This window comes from Zonotrichia albicollis, chromosome 2 (genome assembly GCF_047830755.1).
Source record: "Zonotrichia albicollis isolate bZonAlb1 chromosome 2, bZonAlb1.hap1, whole genome shotgun sequence".
Lineage (NCBI taxonomy): Eukaryota > Metazoa > Chordata > Aves > Passeriformes > Passerellidae > Zonotrichia > Zonotrichia albicollis.
The window spans coordinates 98,903,953-98,926,201 of record NC_133820.1 but is presented as its reverse complement, the minus strand read 5'-3'; the positions used below and the strand labels follow the sequence as shown (position 1 = coordinate 98,926,201).

At 42.1% G+C, this 22,249-nt stretch overlaps 2 protein-coding genes across 4 annotated transcripts in view; one reads left to right on the top strand and one right to left on the bottom strand.

The window, feature by feature from the left end:
- The window catches only part of REV1 (REV1 DNA directed polymerase), a 55,426-nt gene extending 51,159 nt beyond the window's left edge, over positions 1–4,267 (top strand). For all 3 annotated transcript variants that reach the window (XM_005486429.4, XM_026792998.2, XM_026792999.2), the window contains 4 exons: positions 803–1,014; positions 1,182–1,329; positions 2,190–2,292; positions 3,832–4,267. In XM_005486429.4, coding sequence (XP_005486486.2) covers positions 803–1,014; positions 1,182–1,329; positions 2,190–2,292; positions 3,832–3,943 — 575 coding nt within the window. In that variant the 3' untranslated portion in view covers positions 3,944–4,267. The remainder of the gene's footprint in view (positions 1–802; positions 1,015–1,181; positions 1,330–2,189; positions 2,293–3,831) is intronic.
- Positions 4,268–7,280: 3,013 nt separating this feature from the next.
- Positions 7,281–22,249, bottom strand: part of EIF5B (eukaryotic translation initiation factor 5B) — a 34,891-nt gene continuing 19,922 nt past the window's right edge. The window contains exons 10-24 of the mRNA XM_074535784.1: positions 20,277–20,572; positions 19,551–19,658; positions 19,323–19,433; positions 18,407–18,474; positions 17,118–17,259; positions 15,447–15,578; positions 14,579–14,761; positions 14,301–14,462; positions 12,594–12,725; positions 11,184–11,315; positions 11,000–11,076; positions 10,734–10,898; positions 9,614–9,752; positions 8,915–9,076; positions 7,281–8,070 (exon numbers count right to left, since the gene is read on the bottom strand). Of these exons, the coding sequence (XP_074391885.1) occupies positions 7,963–8,070; positions 8,915–9,076; positions 9,614–9,752; positions 10,734–10,898; positions 11,000–11,076; positions 11,184–11,315; positions 12,594–12,725; positions 14,301–14,462; positions 14,579–14,761; positions 15,447–15,578; positions 17,118–17,259; positions 18,407–18,474; positions 19,323–19,433; positions 19,551–19,658; positions 20,277–20,572 (2,117 nt within the window). The 3' untranslated portion in view covers positions 7,281–7,962. The remainder of the gene's footprint in view (positions 8,071–8,914; positions 9,077–9,613; positions 9,753–10,733; positions 10,899–10,999; positions 11,077–11,183; positions 11,316–12,593; positions 12,726–14,300; positions 14,463–14,578; positions 14,762–15,446; positions 15,579–17,117; positions 17,260–18,406; positions 18,475–19,322; positions 19,434–19,550; positions 19,659–20,276; positions 20,573–22,249) is intronic.

Sequence of the window (22,249 nt, the reverse complement as noted above, 5' to 3'; positions counted from 1 at the left end):
GGGGGCTGTGGTGCTAAGCTTCCCCACATCCATGTGTTTGCCAAATGGAATCCAGACTAGATGTGTCTGGTGGTTTAAAGTATTGCACTTTCTTCAGTTAGTTAAACTCTTTTCAGGGAGCATTCTCATGGTTCCCTGAAATCCATAGCACTGGCAGGGTTTTGGGGCAGCTAGAGAGAGATATACTGCATCTCACTGAGTGTCTCACAGTCAGCTGGGTTTACTCTGAGCTGATCATCCAGGTCTCCTTTTTATAATCAGTAGAAAGAAATAAGACTAATTCCCTGTGAACAAGCTTTGTCGTAAAAATAGATTGTAAATGTTATTGGCCTGATTGCCAGTTAAACGCTGCACTGTAATTATGATCACACCCTGATTTCATAGCCAGTGGACTAATGCAGATAAGTTAGAATGATGGAATGAGAGATTTCCTTCATGAGCTGTGATAAAAGCTTGTGGGGGCTTTCCACTGCTGACTTGCTGCTAACACTGGTGGGACAGTGCTCTGACTGGGGTGAGGCAATTTGTCCAGTAGAATCAGATTTCACCAGCTGCTTAATGTGAGCATTCAAGGACTGAAATGCTCACATTAAGAAGCTTATGAATAGCTGAGTGTACTCTGTACACTGAAAGTCTAACAGTGCTTTGCAGATTTGAAATGGTGTGTACATTAAAGTTGCTGTATCTAGGCTGTGTTTTCTCAAGTGATCATTAGATTTTTATTGGAGGTAGAGTCCCCCTTTCAATGGAAAAGTATTAAATTTTAAATGTATCAACCACTGACTATTCCTGTGTTTTTCAGTGTCAAAAAATCCTTTCGTACACCTGAAGCATGCAACTATGAAAAATAAGAAAAAAATACGGAAAAAAAATGCAGTCAGTCCTGTGAAAAAGATTCAGAGTCCTTTGAAAAACAAACTTATGGGTAGTCCTGCAAAAAACATGCCAGCTACATCTGGAAGCCCACAGAAGCTAATAGATGGCTTCTTGAAACAAGAAGGAACAGCTGCTCAGGTACTTTTTAGCACAAACAGCTTTTGGTAAAGCTGTGTCTGCTTCTTTAGACTGAGTTCGGTAGCTATTTTTCTTTACTGGATTCTTCACTGACACTTAGCTGTGTATGTACATGGTGTTGCCATATTTGTCAGCCTGAGCATTATCCAATTCCATGTTTGGAACAGGCTGAAGCAGTTCCATCAACCTCGGGCTCTGCGGGCCCATCGGAGCAGCAGCCGGGCCCCTTCAGGCCACAGGCCCCCAACCTGGCTGGAGCTGTGGAATTCAACGATGTGAAAACGTTGTTGAAAGAGTGGATCACAACCATCTCAGGTGAGGGATGTCACACTGGGTGATCTTGCAGTGCATCACAAAGAAAACTGCTTGGAGAAGGCTTCTTGTGCTTCTTTCTCCTTCACTCTTCCTTTTGCTGGTTATTTCTCAGAGTACACTTGAAGTCTTACTGCCTTGGCAGTCTTGGAAGAACTTGATTCTTTCTGCTGGTTGTTACTCTGTGGCTTTGTCAGCTCCTCTTGCTTAACATCATGAAAAGTAACATGATCCTTCTTCAAGGATGTGTCTGGCCATTGTCCTGTGCCTCAGTGTTACTTGTGGCTGAGGTTTCCTCTATTTTTCCAATATATTGCAACCGCTAAGATGAAAATTCTTGAAAGGGAATTCATTTCTTCTGTGAAGATCTCTTCCTAGAGGCAAAGGAGTGCAGGGTTTGGGGTTTTGTCAAAATAAATGCTGGGAAGAAAAGTAGATAAAAAACCTGTGCAACTGTGACACTCTTGCTAAATTGTGATCTGAATTAGGCCAAACAAATAGCAACTCCTTAAACCTTGGGAAATTTGACCTTCCTGCCATGGATATTATTATTCTCCTAAGAGTTTCAAACATCATTGCATTCTAAAACCCAGTCTCTTTTCCCTTTGGTTACTGCTAGCTTTGCTGTCAGTTGTTCTTACTGAAAAAAAGGATGTCTACAAGACAGGTATTTCAGGACCCTGCAGTCCTGTTATGTGTACAGCTTCTGATGTCAAGATGTGTGAGAATACAGAAATTGTCAGGTTGGCCCCTGATATGCTGACACTGCAGAATTTCTTTCTATTGTATTCCCATTATTCTGTGATTATATTCTAAGTATACTTAGGGAAAAGACCTCATTTTTAATTTTTTTTTAATTGCAGATCCTATGGAAGAAGACATTCTACAGGTTGTGAAATACTGTACTGATCTAATAGAAGAAAAAGACTTGGAAAAGTTAGATCTGGTTGTCAAGTACATGAAAAGGTAACTTAATTGCTGGTATTTGCGAACTGTAGACTATTTTGTTAGAATTTATACTCCAGATGCTGCATTGGAAGCCCATTAACCCATCAGACATTCCAGTGATGAGTGGTTTTAATCTTGAATACTGGGGTTGAGGGAAGGACTTGGAGTGTTAAAATAGGTAATTTTTGAAAAAATGAGAGTAATATTTAGTTGTAATTCATAGAATCACAGAGTGGTTTGGGTTGAAAGTGACCCTAAAGATCACCCAGGCCCAACTCCCCTGTCATGGGCAGGGACTTCTTCCATTAGACCAGGTTGCTCAGAGCTCCATCCAGCCTGGCCTTGAACACTTCCAGGGATGGGGAATCCACAGCTTCTCTGGGCAACAGTTTCTAGACAGAGATTGTACTTCTCATCAGCACTGTCCCTTTTCTTCATCCTGTTTTTGTTCATTTTTTCATGATATCTCTATACCCGATTTCATTCTCTCTCTGTATCCAGATTCTGTCTCACTCCAGCCTTTAAATGCATTCCTGTTACTTTGTTGTTGTGCTCCTATTACTCTTGCCATGAGTTTATGATGTTTGAATCCATGTATGACTTGCTTACTAACTAAAGCTTAATCATGGAGCTCAGCTTTCTAGGTTTTAGATCTGCAAATATGTTTCACAAAAAGAATCAACACCAAAACGACTACAGAAGTGTAGGAAATTCACTGGGCTTTTGCATTATATGATATCTTTAGGCCTTGGGAAATGCAAAATACACAGTGTAATGAACTGTTTCATGAAATCTGTGTAGCAAATTCCTTACAAAACTTCTGAATTGTCAGAATGTCCCATTCCTGGTCCCTGTGTGTTGATCTGCCCTGATGGCAGTGTGTCTCCCCAGAGGGCTCCCACTCACCCATGTGGTGCTGATGTTACACCCTCCAAAGCTCTGAGTGTAGGACTCTGCTCTCCTGCAGTACAGGGACGTGGAAGGGACACTGAGAGTACAGAGCTGCTTTATTTTCCTTGGGCAGTTCCTTCATTCACTTCTTGTAGCTGCTGATCATAAGAGCAACTCACATCATAGGGGGAACTTGTAATTCTCTATGGATTTTGTTTTTAGCAATAAATACAAAAAATAAAAAATTATTATATAAAAAATTATATAGTGCCCCAAAACCCTATTATTTAAATGTGTTGATTGCACTTGGCATTTGTTGGAAATAGAGAAATAGCATCTCTGTCTTGGGATGAGGAAGTAAAGATGAGGATTCAGAAGCTTGCCCAGTATGCAGCTGGTGGAAGGTTGCCCACCACTTAATCCACAGGTTCACTCCACTGCCAGCATTCCCAGGCTGCTGTGCCACTGCTCACACCAGGAACTCGTGCTGTTAAGTCAGGCTTGGTGTGTTTAAGTAGAGAGGGAGGGCTTTACCAGGGCTGAATCAAAATTCCATCCCTGGGGAACTGTTGTGATCTTGTTTTCCAGTGTGAAGACCAAAAGTGACTGTAAAAGGACTGGTTCTGTAATGGTAATTTTAAACCTCTTCTTCCTTTCCCCCCTCAGGTTAATGCAGTCATCTGTGGAATCAGTTTGGAATATGGCATTTGACTTCATTCTTGACAATGTTCAGGTAGTTTTACAACAAACTTACGGAAGCACATTAAAAGTTATCTGAACTTGTAGTAAAGAGCTTGGTGAGAGCCTGGAGCTCTCTGCTAGCTGTGCCATAAGTGCTTGTGAGGTATTTGCAAAGTGCATGATAGTAATGCCCTGAGTTTTTATAATTTCAAATTTCTTTTTAAACAACAAAGTGTTTTGTACATTTCTTTTCAGAAAGTGCCAAATTTGTCAGTATTGCATGTAAATAATTGTGTTAAAATTCTTTTATTGTAGTATAGAATCTATTTACAAAATGTTTGTTTATAAAGTTTTATGGATTTTTACAGTGAAGTGTTTACAGTTGTTTAATAAAGAACTGTATGTATATTTTTGTACTGATTCTATTTTGTGATGCTTCAGTTTGAATATAGTGAACCCCTTTTACTAAAGCTGCAGCTTTGATTCATTTCAGTTTTTACACAGTGGCACTGCCTCAGCACATGGAGGAGGCTGCTGTACAGGCACCTGGCCACTTTTTGTTTCTTCTTTGCTAACTTTATTACAGATTTTAAGATGAGGGAAGAATATTAGTTCATTTCCAGTTTCATCCTTCAAAGATTCAAGCCAGGGTGACCCAGCCACTCCTGAAGCACCCAGGATGGCAGCTGAAGCCTGGGTGCTGTTCCTTGGGTGTCCTGTCCCCTGTCACGTGCTTCTGGAGGAAGGCAAGTCACACCAAAATGGCACTGTAAAGGGGGGGGAGTGGCCAACACGGAGCACTGGTCGAGCCTGCATCCGTCCTCTGCGTTGCTGCTACTCAGGATAGAGCCACTTGTAAAGCACCCCTGTTCTCCCCAGCCTGTGGCACACATTTCCTTTGTGCAGCATAACAAACTAGATTGTGGGGAGCAGCTGAGACCGAACAAACCATCCCATCACTGTGTCCCTGCTTGCATCCCTGCAGTTCATGTTTCGGGCAAGTCTGCTTTTTGCAGGTGTGCACCAGCCTCACACAGTTGTACTTGGCCCAGTGCATTGAGCAAGGCTGTTTGGGGGACCTGGAGAGAATGAAGAACACTTGACAAAATCCAAGTTGGTAAGAAAAATCTTGGCTGAAGAAGATGGGGCGGGGCGGGGGGAAGGTGAGAATTATGCCACATAATGCTGGGCATAGAACTGAGAGCAGAAATGCAAGCTGGAGCCAACCCTGGAGCAGCATTTGCATCACTAGCTTAAATGGAAGCACCTTGCCTAGCAGAGGGCAGGAGCTGCTGCTGGAGAGCAGCTGCCAGTACAGCTGGGGCACAGAAAGCTCTGTGGTACATCCCTGGCTGCAGCACAGCTCACAGCAGTGGCAGCAGGGTTTTACCTTTAGGCTGTGACATTGGCTCTCCTCCTGCCACGCACTGGGAGAGCTACCAACCTCTACAGCCAGGTGACACATGAGGGAAGGGCAGGAGATTCTGCTTCCCTTGACTTCAGTATGGCTTTTTGTTAAATCTCCTGTACCATCCTCAGGGAGAAGCTGATGAAGAACAGGCTGGGGAGAGAAGTTAACTGAAAACTGGGCATGGTGGTCAGTGGTACCATGTCCTGTTAGGGGCCAGGCCCAAGTAGTGCCAGGTCCATCCTATTCATCCCCTTTGTAAAGGAGCTGGGCAGTGGGGCGGTGCAGCCTCAGCGCGTTTCTGAGGGCAGAGGATGGGCTGAGGTGGTGGAGGTGCTGGGACCCCCGTGAAGTTCAGCACAGAGGTGCCAGAGTCTGCTCCCAGGGAGGGAGGGAGGGGCCAGCTCTGCAGTAAGGCCTGGGGCCTGCTCAGCACAGCACAGGCAGCTGCCAGGCTGCAGGAGGATCCTCAGGAGCCAAGGCAGGAGCTTGTTCCCTCTGCTCAGCACGGCTGAGAGGCCCCTGCGGTGTGGGCCCCTCGGTACAGAGCAATTCCCAAGCACAGGCCCCAGTGGTGCCGCTGGGAGTGGAGCTTCTCCCACAGCCCGGGGAGGGCTGAGACAGCAGGGACCTTGAGCAGGGAGGCTGATCCATGTGAATAAACACCTCAAGGTGCTCATGTCCTTGCATCCAGCCATCAACACATGTCTGGAGAGATGGACATTGTCTGAGCCAAGACCTCTCAAGTTTCCCTTAGTTTCTAGGTTGCGTCTTTTGGAGCCCCTTCAATTCCTGCTTTTGAAGCTGCCTTGTTCTCTTTGCCTTGTTTAGAAAAACCAGCACATCAGCTGGCAGGTACTGCTGACACTCAACAGGTGTTTTACCAGTCAGGTTTCAGGCACAGCCCTGGTTTTGGAACTGGCTCTCAGACAGATGTACAATTGGCATCTTTAAAGGACTCAGCATTATTTGTCAGGCTGTTTTAAGTTCCACAACAGGAGCCTACCAAAGGAGCGTATCTGTTTCCCAGAGTGTTTACCTATGGGAAGAACACCCTTATAGATTTGAGGGAACAAAGAAGAATACGTTCACCACACTCTTATGACATCTGTGTTCTGAAGAACTTTTTATTAGTGTAGTTTTCATGATTGCATAGTTTGCAAAAGAAAATTTTAACAATTAAATGCTGTCTCCTCTCTCTGATCATTGTGTTCACCCACTGATGGGAAGTTGCACCACACACCGACCATAGTGAAAAGGTCCTTTTCAATGGCAAGTTTAAAGTCTAACCAAAAAAAATCCAGAAAGTTAAATTCCATTTGCAAAGGAGGTGAGTTACTAAATGTTCCTTTGTAACTGAGTCCACACAGTCTCAATCAAAACATTCAGATTTTTCAACAAAAAAAGTAATCCAAATGACAGAAGAAATCTGATCAAACTGCATGTTGAATGTTAAACTCTTGTAAATATCTTAAACACTAAAAATCTCAGCTGCATTAACAATCCTCAATTTTGTTTCAGCTTGTGCTTTTGAAGAATGTTTGTTTTGCTCCCATTAGCGTGAGCTGTGAGTTACCCAGAGACAGCCTCAGAAAGAATCCATCAAGCTGTCATGGTGGGCAGGGAGGCAGAAGGGAAGGGGGGCAGGAGAATGCTGGGATTGCAGACTGGCTCCTGGTCAGACGTGACAACCATCCACGCTGGAGCTGGTCAGTCCCACGGTGTGATGCAGGTCCACAGTCACAGCTCGGGCTGGCAGCTGGTGGCAGGAGCTCTCACCCTGAGCAGCAGCTGGAGCAGAGATCCCTGCTCTGACCTGGGAGTTCGGTGCTGAACACCCGGCCTGCCCCTCCCGTGCCTGAGCACACAGAAGTGCCTTCTGAGCAGGAAACGCCTCTGCTGGAACAGCCTCTCCCCTTTAGCCAAGCACAGGGAGGCAAGGGGGGCCCTGCCTGGCCTTTGCACACCTGCCACAGCCCGTGAAGTGAAATTTGGATTACTGAAGCAAACTGTAAAACAAATGGGCTGCTGTGTCCATCTCCTTTATTTGTGGCTCTGCATTATAATGATTACAGTTGACTTCCATGAACTGTACAAGCAGTAAAAGGTGGGCAGCTATGCTTTTACAACAATTGTTTCACACAAAGCAAATACAGAGATACCCAATTGCCTAATTTTCTATTAAAAAAAAAAACTCTAGAGGCACAAAGCAGAAGAATGTTGGAAAAGAAAGTCAAGGAAAGAGGTATGCATAAATAAAGAAGTATTTCTTACATCAAAAATGTCCCGAGAATCACAAAGTCTGCAGAAGCTTGGTTAATCAAATACTGCAGTACGGCTCTCATCAGTATAAAAGTGAAAGAGCTTTAGTTCTGTAATAAAAATTCAATTTATTTTATTTTGGAGAGAAGGAGGGAAAAAGGGTGGAAGGAAAGTGTAAGAGAGGGAAGGGCAAACTTTAAAACAGCAGCCAGTATTAGGAGGGGTAGTAGGAGAGGTGAACAGGCACATTGGAACCATGGGAACATGTAAATTGACCACTGTCAAACCAGTGTAAATTTCTTGGTTTCTCATGGAAAACATTTTATCCACATATTTTCCTCCCAAACATATATCCAACACTGTCTTCAATACAGGACTTTGTTGGTAACTTTTTAGTAACAGGAAGAGTGCGTTTATTCCTGCCTCCCCATTGCTGCAAAAGTTATCTAGATGATTTCAAACACTTTCTTCAGTTCTACTATAAGCTGCCAGTCAGACTTCTGCATCTCATCCCTGAACCAGTCCTTCAGAGCATCGATGGACTGACGGCTGATCTGCAACACACGAGACAAAGCCATCAGAAAGGCACAAGAACTGACCGCAGCACACTGCAAACAGGTACTCTGAAGTCAGGGCAATCTGCACACCAGCTAAACTCATTCTAACCCCCTGTTTGCTTAATTTAAGCCCAGCAGCTGAATGACCCAACCTATCTGTTCCCCCCTTCACTTCTCCTCACACCATGTCCCTTACCTGGTCTAGAGGGGCTGCAGCTGGACAGTAAGGCAGGAACTGGAGAGCCTCCTGCTTCCACCAGGGCCTACAGGACCAGCAACCCCAGCCTGTCCCTATCCCAGGCCCTGCTGGCCCTTCATTCGTGGGCACACAGCCCTGGCACGTGTGTGGCAGGAGGTGTCCTACGACACAGTGACTAAAGCAGTTGGGAAGGTGGAGAGCTGTGGCTTCACTTCCAACAGCAAAAGATGAAGCAAAGGATCATCTCCTCATTCAAGCCCAGTGCCCCACAGTCAGAGCAACTGGAGGAGTGCTGGTTGTGCAATTTCAGGACAGGCTGTGGTGCCCTGGGCGACTGCTGAGCTCTGTGTACAAACAGCTGGCAATGGTGAGTGTGGCATTTTGCCCTCTCGGGTGCTCTGAGCTGCAAGGTCTTTGCAGCCACAGCACCTCCTTCCTCAGGCCTCTGCAGGGGCACCACTACAGACCTCACACCACAGCTCCACAGGCCTGGGCTGCACGATGCCACACACACCCTCCCCAGTGAAAGTCAGTCTGTGACAGAAGGCTCCTCTCCTGTTTCTGAGGCTTCATGCTACATTTCACTTGAGGCAAGCTGCCACTCTGTCCTAAGGCCTTTCCACAAACACAGATTGCTCTTACCTTGCTGACGAGGATATCTGTTGCTTCAAAATGTCGTCCATACATTTTAGGTGATTCCCCAGGAATAGGTTCTATTTTAACACAAACTTCTTGGCCTTTCTTTGCCACATCCACTGGTTTGTGGTTTATTTCAATACTTGTGACTATTCCAATTTCAACAAACTGTAATACAATGAAGCAGCTGTAACACATCCACCAAACCTCTGTGCGTGCACCCTTCCCTAAACTCCTGTTTGGAGGCACAGACTTGCTGCAGGAAGCGTGGCACTGGCAGAGCTGCCCCCTCAGCACAGGCAAGCCAAATGTACAGCACAGCAAGTGCTCCATCCTGAGAAGGACAGGGACACCAACCTCCCACAGCCCATCTGGGATATCAACTGGTTAGCCCTTAAAATGTCAAGAGCTGGTTCTCCCCCTTTTTAGCTACCAGGTAGGACAATTTTGCCCATTACTCAATACCACAGCACAGAACTGGCAGGTGCCCTCCAGCCACACTTTCTGTGCCCTGCTCCAGGGCTCAACTCTTCTGGCAGAGTGCAGTGAGATATTTGAGCACCAGAAGAAAGACTTGATCTGCAAGTCTGACCCTCATCTCCTACCAGCAATCCGTGCAGAGGAAAAGCATGCAAGCACTCCAAGGAGCATCATCCCAGGGTACCAGCTGGATCAAACATGCAGTGGGAAGAGGCCCTTACTTACATTTTTGCTAGGTACACACATGGGAGTCCCCTGCTTCACCTGGCCGGCCTCAACCACAACACCCATCACTATTGGGTCACGAGAGTTGAAAATGAACTGAGGAAGTATTTTCAACTTGCATGGAAACACTGCTATATGCCTGGAAGGTGACAAGAAAAGGCACTTTGAAACATACATCCACTGCTCCAGTGTATCATTAACAGCTCTGCCTTCTCCCACACATCTTGGGCATTCATTCCAGGGGTGTTACTTGGAGAAAAGCAGGAAGAAACCTCTTTTCCAGTCTTGCTAATTCTAGTCCACACCTGTTCTTCAAGAACTACAGGGAGTAATAATCATTCATGCCTGGCATGGATTTTAATTTGACAGGCTTGAGTGCTCAACTCAGACCAAGACCAAAGGAGTAGTAATTTTACAGTGTAATTATAGCCTCACATGAACACAGGAATAGAAATGTTGTTGCCTGAACTTCAGAATGTCAAGGGGTTTTTTTTTGCCAAGTGAACAAATACATTTAAAAACTGAGCAAAACAAACACAAGTTGGGATCAATATGAAACTAAACACATTTTCATTTATTTTGACTGTCCTTGTTTTACTGAAGGCCACCCAATGACACATGATGCCAAAAATTAATTTTGGGTCCCTATAAATCCTTGAATGATGACATATTCATGTTACTGCAGTCAGAATTAAACCCTCTACACTGGGATCATGTGAGCATAAAACAATAGAATCCAAATCCTTTTAGTTTTGTTTTTTTAACTCTGCAAGACTAACCCATCTGCCACAATCTAGGAAGAGAAGCCAAGTACAGAAAGCAAACTGTAATAAAAACACTCCATCTTACACAACAGTTCTAGCTGAATCCTGCATCTGCTGCACAACTTTCACAGCTCTCACCTCACTGGGCCTAATCCAGACCTAAACAATTAGACTGGAGCACTGAATTCTTGAAAACTATCAATTTATCGTCCTACCATCTTCCTCCTCTCCTCCCTTTCCATCAGAACCATATGCTAAGTAATAAGGAAACAAGTAGGTAAATAGAGCTTCATTTATACTAAAATAAGAGAGACACTTATTTGGGAAACACCCAGAAGACAACTGCTCATACTTACTTGAATTCCTCTTGTTTCTGCTTTTTGTAATCTTGTCTGTATTTTGTGAAGGCATCAAATAAGTGATAAATGATTTCAGCGCTAAAGATGCGAACTCCTAAGCTGTCGGCCATCTCCTGCGCGTCGCGCTCAATCCGCACATCGAAGGCCAGGATGACGGCGTACCTGCAGGAACAGCGGCGCAGAGCTCAGCGCAGGGCGCCCCAGGGCAGAGCAGAGCAGCCTGCAGCACCACTGCACATCCTTCTGCACTGCACACTACTCACTGTGGGTCGTGCTCCAGCATCACTGACGCCTTCATAACATCTTTTTTATGGACAGGACCGATATTAATTCCTGAATACTGTTGAAGAAAGCCACAAAAATCGAGTCACGAATCTCTGAGTGAAAAGGAAACATTTACTGACTAAACACAATCAATGGCATCAGACAAAGCACAGTAGTACTTACTGGCACTTCTGATGTTTTAAGAAATTCAAGTAATGCCTCTAAAGAGCCTAAAGTAGAAGCCTGGACGTAAACACCTTTCTCTTCTAATTTGATTGCATTCAGTGTTTGCTTCAGTTCATGTATTAGTTCATCCTTCAGGAAAAAAAAAGGAGAGAAAACAAGTTTTAGTTCTATTGCTATTTATGCCTCAGGGTACAAAATCTTCCTGTTCATGAGCTGCTGAAAAGAGGCAACAGCCAAGGGAAGGAGCTGCAGTGCAAACCATACACAGCCTGTAAGATACTGACTGTTTCTGGCATTAGAGAAGCCTGAGCTGAACTAGACCTGAGGATTCTGTAGGAAGATGATCATATAAAACTGAGCACCTTCAGAGCTGGTAACATTTCTCTGCACACCTCACATCACTTTCCCCAGCAGTACAAGTTGCTGCTGGCAAAGCTGAGCAAACACATGGCCCACATTGTGTGGCAATGCCTTGGCTGCCTGGGGATCAATGACAAAAGCTGACACCTAAAACCACGAGCTGGAAAGGATCCTGAACACTCTTTAGGCCTGGGTACCAAACAGGATGCAAGAGCAGCAAAGACAATTTGTTTAGAGAAGTGTAAAAAACCACATTTTTTTAGAGCCTATGCCTTCTAACCTCAAACACAAAAGTCTCTTCTCTGGCAGATGAATGGGTTTTGCCATTGAATTTTAGCCATTGTGTATCTACTACCAGTAGTACACTTGAAGTAAATACTCGTACAGACCCAGCAACAAGGTCTGTGTTTGGACATCCCAAAAGTTTAACCTCCCTTAAAAGGCACAAATAAATAGACAGAAGACTAAAGGAAGACCATGATTAAAAGTAAACTAGCAATGTGTAAATTGGCAACATGCAAATTCAAAGTAAATTAGCAAACTAACTTCCTGCCTTTGGAGAAGCAAAACACACAGAGCAGTTTTGAGTTTAGGATAGCTACATCCTTTCCTCTACCATTTTTAACATGTAAGTCACAAAAGAAATTTATTGCAAAGGTCTTGAATTAGCTTTGCAATTAGGAGAGTTTGCAGAACTCCACTAGTAGATATGTACCTAATATAATTTGATTAGAGTATATCCATAATTTACTACAAATACCAAATCAGTAATTCACAGAGCCAGACTATGCCATGATACTTGTTTTCAAACCTTATTCTAGCAGCAGAGACACCCCAGCAAAATATCAGGAAAAAAAGCTAATGGTCAAGATACTAAAAATATCAACCCACCAAAGCTTCACATGGGCACAAAACATGTTACTGGAACAGTTTTTAAAAGAACCAAAAAACCCAGTTATTTGCAAACTGAGCTCTCACATTTGAGTTTCACCACCAGAGAGCTCAAGTTACCCTCAGTGTGTTGTAGTTCAACATCAGCCACCTCACCTTGAGGACTGGGACTTCATCCTCTTTATGAGCTACAAGCAATGGCAAACCAGCCAAGGTTTTTTCCAAATCTTTCCCAAGAATCTTCACACCTTGAGCAGCAACGACCTCTTTGTGCTTTTCATACTGGTTCTGAAAAAGAGAATATACACACTAGCTCAGAGTTCTGTGCTGAGCAGCAGAAGAACACAGCAGGGAGCAGTGAAGTGCAGCAGCTCCCAACTTTCATCATGATGGTCTTTGCTTTGCACTTGCACCTTTCAGCCCTCCTGCTCCTCTCCCTTCAGATACCCCCTGCACCCCTGCCAAGGTGGGCAGGGCACAGGGAAATCTCAAAGCAGAGAAGGGGGACAAAAGGAACATGTACTAGAACAAAGCAAGCAACAATAGGCATCTACTCACTAATAAGACCCACAAATTCAGGCCCCTAGGTAAGTGATGGGAAGATGTTAACAACTTTACAAAAACACTAAAGCTTAGCTGACACACAGCCCAAGCCTCTCTGCAGGAAGGGCTGTCTCACTCTCCCACTGGAAGCCATCCAGCCTTCTCATGTGCTTAATTCCATGTACAATTCCCCAGGTTCTCTCCCCATCCAGGGGAACCTCAAAGATGTCACACTCGGGGCATGGCTCTAAGACATAACAAAACCAGTTATTTCTGAAGATCTTTAAATTGATGTTGGAAGGATTTTCTGGTTTGTTTCCTAATTTTTTATTTGGATGTCCCATCCTTTTCTTAAAACTGCAAGGCAGCTTCCTTCCTCAATAAGCACTTTGTTCCTGCAAACCTCTATCCTTTAGCCCTCCACTCCAAGAATCTGAGTGTTATTTCAAAGATGACAATTCCACATGAACAAGCTGAATCAAAATGCATCCTCACTGCCTGCATCAAAAAAGCCCAACAGCTACCCTAGGTTTACTTCGCCTGCTCAGGGCTCCCAAACATGAAAGGTTTATCCTATTACATTCACCTAGGTTATCTATATGGTTTTCTTTGCCTTAAAACAAGTCTGTGCAGACATTTATTCCTTCCCTTTTAAACAGGAAACATCAAGCAGTTCTTTTCATCATCTTTGAACTGCATGCATTAATCTTAATATATATATTAATTTATTTACAGCTTTTTGATTCTGTGTCTCCTCATTTCAAGGAAAGCCAGGCAGGAAGGATTTTAAATTCAGGGCCTCTCCTCAGGCTAATAAGGGCAGCAGAACTTACAACTCTTGAAAGCACCAAGAGGCTGCAGATTCTGCAGAAGTCCTGGTCACTGCCACTCACCAACCAGCCCTAGAAACTCATGTGTTCACTTTTCTCAAATGTGGTTTTTGTTACTAAAAAAACATTTCTACTAATATAACTTTAACTCAGAAGTTGCTGTACCAGTACACTCCAGTTTCTATTTGAGATGGGCATCTCCCTCTCACGTGTAGCCACATACTTGAATCCCTTCTTAAAGCATACACACCCTAATCCTCACTGCAAGGTAATTCCCTGATCATTCTCTTTGCCACTGCTGTGACAACACACACCCCAACACGAACATACAAGTACATTTTCAAAAAAGACACCAGATTTCCCCTGCATTCCCCTTGAAGCCCCCCTTAGATACCATTATTACAACCACATTCTACTACATTCTCTTTTTATAAAGCTTGATTTAATTTTTTCCTGGTTCTAAATGTCAGTACAGTAACAGCTGCCATACCTTAACTCGCAGCTCCTTCATAGGAGGAGGCAGCAGCAGACCTCTGATCTGAGTCACAATAGGACCTTCTACCCCAGGAACAATAATGGTGTCTCCTTCTCTCAGACGTCCATTGATCAGAATAACATCTATGGTCGTACCCATGCCTGGCAGTGCTTTCACCTGAATGAAAGGGGAAAAAAAATTAAGCACTGCAAACACACAGTTTTTACCAGAAGGAAAGATGCAGGGAAGGGAGGAATTTCTATATGAATTTCAAGAAAGGGTTGCTGCATTACCTCCATGACTTGAGCTCTCAGCTCCTGACACTCAGCCAGTCTCTTGGTCAGCATGGTCTGTGTGAGCTCAACCAGAAGAGCTATCAGACTGCCCATGCCATCCCCTGTGTGAGCAGAGGTAGGTACAAGAGAAACAAAAGTGCGGGGATCCTTATTCTCATAAAACAAGGCAGCGTTCAAGCCCTGCAATCAGGATTAACAGTTACACAGGGAAAAGCACAAATATACAGCAGTATTGACAGTAACATTCAACCCCAGGCAAATGCCACTGCATTTTTAAAATCCCAATTTAAAAAGCCAACACTGTTACTGACAGCATGCTATGGAACAGAATTATCCCATACTGCTTCCAAGTGTGGACTGAAGCCTCAATCCACACTGGGAAGCAGTATGGGATAATTCCACAAGGCTAATTACCCCATCTAGCTTCTAGATAGCATTTTATGTCACCAACAGAGGAAGTTCCAGAACTGATGTGATTCATACCCTGCCAGCATTCAAGAGAGAGACAGATGGGATTCTCTCAGGCTATTCCCAAAGAGAAAGCGAACAGTGACAGAAAACCTCAACTGCTATTCATGACTCCATTGACCAAGCACAGAAATTAGCTATTTTTCTCCAAACCAGCAATAAGGAAGGAGCAGTTAAAATTATGCAAAATGTAAAAACTACAAAGTTTGATTTATAAGAGGTTAACACCAATATGTCAGAAGAGATGCAACAGCTTACTTGATATTCCAAGTTGTTTTGAGGAATGGGGAAAAAACAAAACAAAACAAAAACCACCCACTCACCCAAAACAAACCACACCACCACACACCTCTTCACTAGGACTTTTAAGCAAAGAACATTGAATATTCCAACCTACCTGTTTTGCAAATTCCACTATGATAGCTTTTGCACGTTCTTCAAATTCATCTTTTGTATTCTTTTTCTGCTTCTTTAAGGTAACAGCTACATCTGTATCTGGACTTTTTTTCCAGTCATATAACCTATCAATCTTGAAAACACAACAGTATGTCATCTTATGCAGCTTACTAAAGGGTGTCTTTATGCTTATGCCACATCATCAGTGAGAAATACTTTATCAAACAACTTAACCAGCCATCTATCTGCCCCAGTAATCAAATTAAAGTGTTTTTATTTGCTTTGGCTGCTATATTTAGCTCTGTTTATGTCAGGCAGGATAGCAATGATACTTCAGATTTTAAAAATTCAGGCTATAGTAATCTCTTTCATATGAAAAAAGTTTATGTGCATAAATTACATCAAGGTTAAAATAAAACATTAGAAGAGACCTGTTTATAGATTCACATACACACAAAAAAACCCCAAAACCATGGAGTGGTTCATGATTTTTCCTGAAAAGAGACTACACTAGTTTTATGAAGAACTCCTAAAATTTGCTGGTAAATATGGACCCTGTCCCATGTTGCTACAGAGAAGGGACCAGAGAGGGGTTGTTCAAAAGACACAACTGTATTTCAGAAACACTTCCCCACCATAGCTGCCAAAGCAGGACAGACTTAGCCCAAAAATATCTTTGCTGTAGAAATCAAAACAACATCTTAAGAAAACTGATTATAACCTGGTCAAATAATACAACTATAACTTAAAATGCAAGAGCTCATAGCTATTGAATTTCAGGCTCACTGTAGGCCTTTGATGGCAACGAAAAACAGCTGGGTCTTCAGATGTGACCAAGAGAGAACTCCCTACGACTCTGCCACAAGGCCTGGACACCTCTCCATCCAAGAGGCTGTTTGTATTCTTTCAAAAAGTAGCTGGTGTTGGCAATGAGATAATGCCCTCCTCAGGCGCAACCACCTTCGATCTTAAAGCTCCTTTCATTTTTGAAGTATATTGCAATTTTTACACTGCACACAAATAGCCTTCTGTCAGCTCTCCCTCAACATATCAGATGGCTTCCAAAGCCATTGGACATGAGTGATTTCCATATATATAAAATAATTCACTGAGTCATCACAAAAAGGCAGCATAATTTCTCATGCAGAGGATTTTAAAAACAGGGCAGAAAAGAACTGGTAAATTTTCCATCTAATATTGCAAAGGCCAAAACACTTCCCACCAGTGATCAACATTACTGCTCCATGGCCTAAAGTCAGTTTGTCTTCAAGTCAAACTGACCAGTATCAGTGGCTAAAATAAAGTATGACTTGTCAAGGTGAAGCTTGTGTTGGAATTTTATCAGAAAATGGACACAAATCTATGTAAGTAGGCACAAGGAAAAAACCCCACAATTGAAGTACAACTTCCAGAAGGGTGAATCATATAGAGAAGTTACATAAGGCAACAAAATTTACCAGTCAGGACTCCAAGAACTGATTGTTCTGCAAAGCTCCCGTGGAGCCACTGTGATATCAAGGACACAAAAAAGCAACAACAGGACCCAAGAACCACCCCTTCAGATTTTACACCAAAAAAATTGCAGTTCAAGGAAGAAAAAAGACAATTGTCAAATGCCAAATGCACTATTAGAGTGGAGAAGTATACTATTAGGATAAAACATCTATCCTACCTTGTTGAGAGCTACTATAAAGGGGCATTTCTTTGATTTCAACAGATTTATTGATTCAATTGTCTGTGGTTCCAAACCATGCATGATGTCAACTACAAGTATAGCAATATCACAAAGTGAGCTTCCTCTATTTCTTAGATTGCTGTGACATTAAAAGACAGGAAAAAAAATCAGTTATTTAGCAACAGAGCCTTTATAAAAACACAAGTACAATGTCAAACTTACACTGACAAACAAAAAGCTAAAGCTCATCAGTTATTTCCCCTCAAAAATGTAAACCATTCAAATGACACTTTGTAATTTTCATTTAACAAAATACATCAATGAATGTAAGAAATTATTACACTAGGAAATTATTATTATCCTAAAAGTTTTCATATTATTGTATATTTTTACAATGCAAGATATGTTCTGATCATTTTCTGAGCAACAATTGAGACAGCTGAAGTGAAATGCAGGAGTGTAAAAACTGAACAAAACTTTTTTTATTTACTGCATAAACACTAAGACTATCACCATTTTATACAATACAAGGTAAAGAGACTATCATCACATCTTTGTTGGCAAACAAAACCTGACTAGAAGCTGTAAGAGGCACCATGCCAAGGCACTGATCTGAACATTACCAAGTGCTCCACAACACAGCACTTCAATGCTTACAGAGGTTTTTACTGAAAAATGTCACATCAAAGTCTTAATCCTTCTGTTTTGAGATTTCATCCAAGATCTCACCTCAGTGAGTTCAGTTGTGCTTGTCATGTTTTACCCTTAAAAGCTGATTTAGTGGCTTGCCTGTATGCCACTGGTGTTCCTAGAATGCATTTGATCTCTGCTAAGACACTGATGACTTGGGTAATTAGTAACTTCCAGTCTTACAAACTCAGTTATCTTAACTGGGATACTATGAATGAGAGACTAGGAAAAAAGTTTTAATTTTTTGAGTACTTAGGTCACCTGAAATCCTCACCTTTTTTCCTCCAGCTAGCTTCCTGCTTCCATCTTTCCTCTTACACTAACTATTTATTTACATGCTTTTTCAGATATTCATGGCTCAATTGGCACGAAGACAGAAAATTAATCAGCTATAAAAGGCCAGCAATTAACCAGATATAAAAAGCACCTGCAAATGAAGCAAATCCACTTAATTCCTCTACTTTAAGTTGGTTTTGTCGGACTTTTTTTCAAGCGAGAACTAAAACAATGGATTAAGCAAAGACCACACTTGGCTAAGAATATCTCCAGATGCTTTTGCCATCAGTTCTGAGAAGTACATTGTGAGAAAAGCTTACCTGAAGGACTCATGTCCAGGAGTGTCGATTATCAGCATGCCTGGAATTTTTATGTTCTCTCTGTCAAACTAACATTTCAAAATATTAGCCATCTTGTAGAGATTACACAAGAAGAAAACGAACAAAAAAAGAGCTGGCAACATTACTGACAGTCTGCACTTTAAAACTCCAGATACATATTTTAAGGCCGGCACCCTCTATAAACCAAATCAGTCAACAGTCATTTCAACATTAAAAAAAATGATGCAGCACATTCCCTCAGGTGCCAACTGGCCACAAGCTAAGCTAAAATCTGTAAGACAAGGCAGCCTACAGAAGAAAAGCCATTTCAGTGTAGTGAGATGTACCATCCTTGGCTTGATTATTTTCTCCTCTCTCAAGTTTACAGACTTACTGAGTTGAGTTAAATCTTAGAAAAAACCATCACTACACCAAGGCTTTACAGCCAGTTGCTTCTGCAAGCAAAATAGGATATAGTATCCAAAACAAATGATATAGAACAGTTACTATGTCTGTAACATGATAAAATTCATCACCCAGAAACTGGCCAAATTTCAGTACACACAGCAAAAGGTAAGTTTTCAACACAAAATATACTCAAGAGGTTTCAAGAGTCTCAGTTTACAATCAAAATACTGACAAGTAAGCAGTCTGCGTACATATGTGCACTGTCCAGAACAGAGTGAACAGTACCTTCATATTTTTCTGAAGAAACAGCAATGCATTAACTGAAATCCAATGTATGAAAAATGAGACAGCCTCCCCTTTGCTGGGGGAATGACAGGAATTAAAAAACACTAGACCACAAAATTAGAGCAGGGGGAAGTATCTGTCCATGCCAGGAAATCTCACAAGGCCTTTATTACTCTACATTTCACATTTGTTAAGATGCAGTTGTTGAAGTGCTATAACTTACATTTTTCACCATCTTAGTTTGTTCATTAATAGCTTCAAGAGGAACATTAGTTGCACCAATCTGCTGAGTGATACCACCAGCTTCACCGTCCTGCACGTTAGTGTGGCGGAGCTAAAGACAAAAAAGACCAGAAACTTTTGAGCACACTCTAATTCCCGCTGTCTTCAAGCGAAAAAATAAATGCTTAAACAAGAGGCACAGGCAGTGCTTTCACACTCCGCACCTTACCTTATCTAAAATTTTGGTCTTGCCTGTGTCTACATGCCCCAGGACACAGATAACTGGTGCTCTGAGCTTTTCAGTGTTCATATTTTTGCTGTTTTCAGTTCGTCGTTTCTATGTAAAAAACACATACAAATTGGTAAGTATAAACCAAAAAACACAGTTCACCTCTTGACCTGATTACATACACACAAACACAGAGTTAGTTGTTGGACTTATATTTTCAAGGCAATTTAAGGTCTGTCATCCCTCTTTTGGTAAATCAAAAATTTTTAACTAACAGTTACATTTTTGTTTGGTAGGTTCTTCTAACAGTCTAGCAGGCAGAGTTGTTATAAGCACTAAACAGTAGCTTTGCTGAAAAGCATTCTGAACAAGCACCTTGGGTGAGGAAACCAAGAACATCAGCAGCCATGAAAGCACTGAACACTTTAGACACATCTTTTAGAACCTGAAAATACCTATCTGTAAAAAACAAAAGCCTCTTTTCCCAGGAGGAATATAGAGGTGGAGGGGAACAACACTTAAGCTGCCACCTTTGTGGTCAAGTTACCTAAAAACAAATACTTTATCTTCACACAAAACCAAGTATTTTTTTTCTTAATTAATACAATTTCTGAACCTGCCTAAATATTAGCCCTGACACAACCACCATTTTGACAAATTTGACAAAATAAGCTTAAAATCAACCTGTTTGTTGTACAACACAAGAATCCAAGTGTATCTTCATACCTCAATTCTCCGTTTAGCTTTGTCATAAGCACGCTCCTCCTTCGTGCGGTCATCGTCAGAGTCATACTCAGAATCAGAGCTAATTTCCTTGCTGGGCTTCTTTTCCATAGATTGTTTTCCAATAGCTTGGGAGTCTGGCTCTCTCTCATCTGAAATCTTTTCATCCTCATCTTCACTGCCTTCACTGTCTTCAGATTCTTCACTCTCTTCTTCCTCTTCCTCCTCTTCCTCTTCCTCCTCCTCTTCATCATCCACTTCATTTTGTTCTTTGACTTCAATATGGACAGGTTTGCTCTCTGTTAAAAAAAAGAACGAGTAAAGTAAAAATTCTCTATTAAAGTTCACACTTCTGGGGGAAGATGGCACCAAAAAGCAAGAGACTATCAAAGAATGAGGATTGAGAGTTGGCTCTACTTAAGTGCTTGTCAAGATAATTTTTCAACTTCCAATGTAAAAAAAAAAGTGGAAAAAAGTGTTTCACGTTCAGAGTTGTTGGTTTGTGTTTCAAATCCAGAAAGAAAGCAAATTTAGGATGGAGTGAAGAATGATATTATCAGCACACTTATGTTTAACATTATTTGCAAACATACAAACATTCTTTAAAGTCATGTGCCCTTCATAAAGGGATAATGCACCAACATCTTTTTAATAAAGCCAAAATACTCCAAATCATTACTATATGGATTCTGTACACCACTGATCAGGAAGGCACATTTAAGCAGACATAATAATCAGAACAAATGGTCTCTTTTATGCCTATTTTAAAAAAATATCATCTTCAGGTTTTCTTAGATGGTTCAGAGAAGCTGAGCATTTTTCATAGAAATTCTTCAATAAACAAACAAAAGAATGATCAATAAGTAATTTTCTTTCTTTGAAAGTTTCCCATTTATAATCACCTGTAAAATCATAAAAGGCAAGCTGATGATCACTTTAAAATCATGGACTGTCCTCCTTACAACACTGCTGGCAGGCTCACTGCTCCTAGAGATTAGTAACATTTCCTTGCTACACTCATAGTCCATCAGCTTAGTAAAACACCAAATCTAACTCCCAGGAAGGCTCTTTTCCTGTATCCCCTCAGCAGAGCCTTCAAAGCCAAGCAGTAAGAAGTGCTATGTCCTCTCCAGGACAGTGGTGACAGACTAAAACACTCAAGAAGGCTAGCAGCCCTTAGAATTTAAAAGCACCAGAGGAACACATCTGTTCTGGAATTAAATCCATTCTGGAGTATGTATCTGTATGTCAAGTGTTACACTCGAAACCACAGGTGTCAGAAGTATAGGCAAGTAACAAGGACTTGATGAATAAATAGTCTTTAAGAAGCAATTAAGACACTAAGGAAGCACCAAGTCCAGTAACCAACTCGTGTTCAGGACAGCTCACAGAAATACACTTTCCTCCACCACTGGAAGGAAGTTATCCCTGCACTGCAGCACAGCCCCAAGTTTCCCATACACATTGCTGTTGAGCACAAACAGAATATGGCCTTTGGCACACATGCACAGGAATATTTATGTTCTGGCAATTCCTTCCTTTCCTCTAAACCTGCCTCTCAAAGAAGCATATCATAGAATCACAGAATAGTTTGGGATGAATGGGACTTCAAAGACCACCTAGTTACAGCCTCCCAGCCAAGGGCAGGACACCTTCCACTACAGCAGGTTGCTCAAAGCCCCCTCCAACCTGGCCTTGAACACTTCCAGGGAGGGGGATCCACAGCTTCTCTGGGTAACCTCTTCCAGCATCTCACCACCCTCACAGTAAAGAAGCTCTTTCTCAATTAAACCTACTCTCAGTTTGAATCAATTTCTCCTTGTCTTGTCACTACATGCTCTTGTAAATAGTCTCTCTCCATTTTTCCTGTAGGCTCCCTTTAGGTACTGGAAGGCTACAGTTAGGTCTATTCTATTCCAGGCTGAACAATCCCAATTCTTTCGGCCTCTCCTTGTAAAGAATTTACTATAACATGC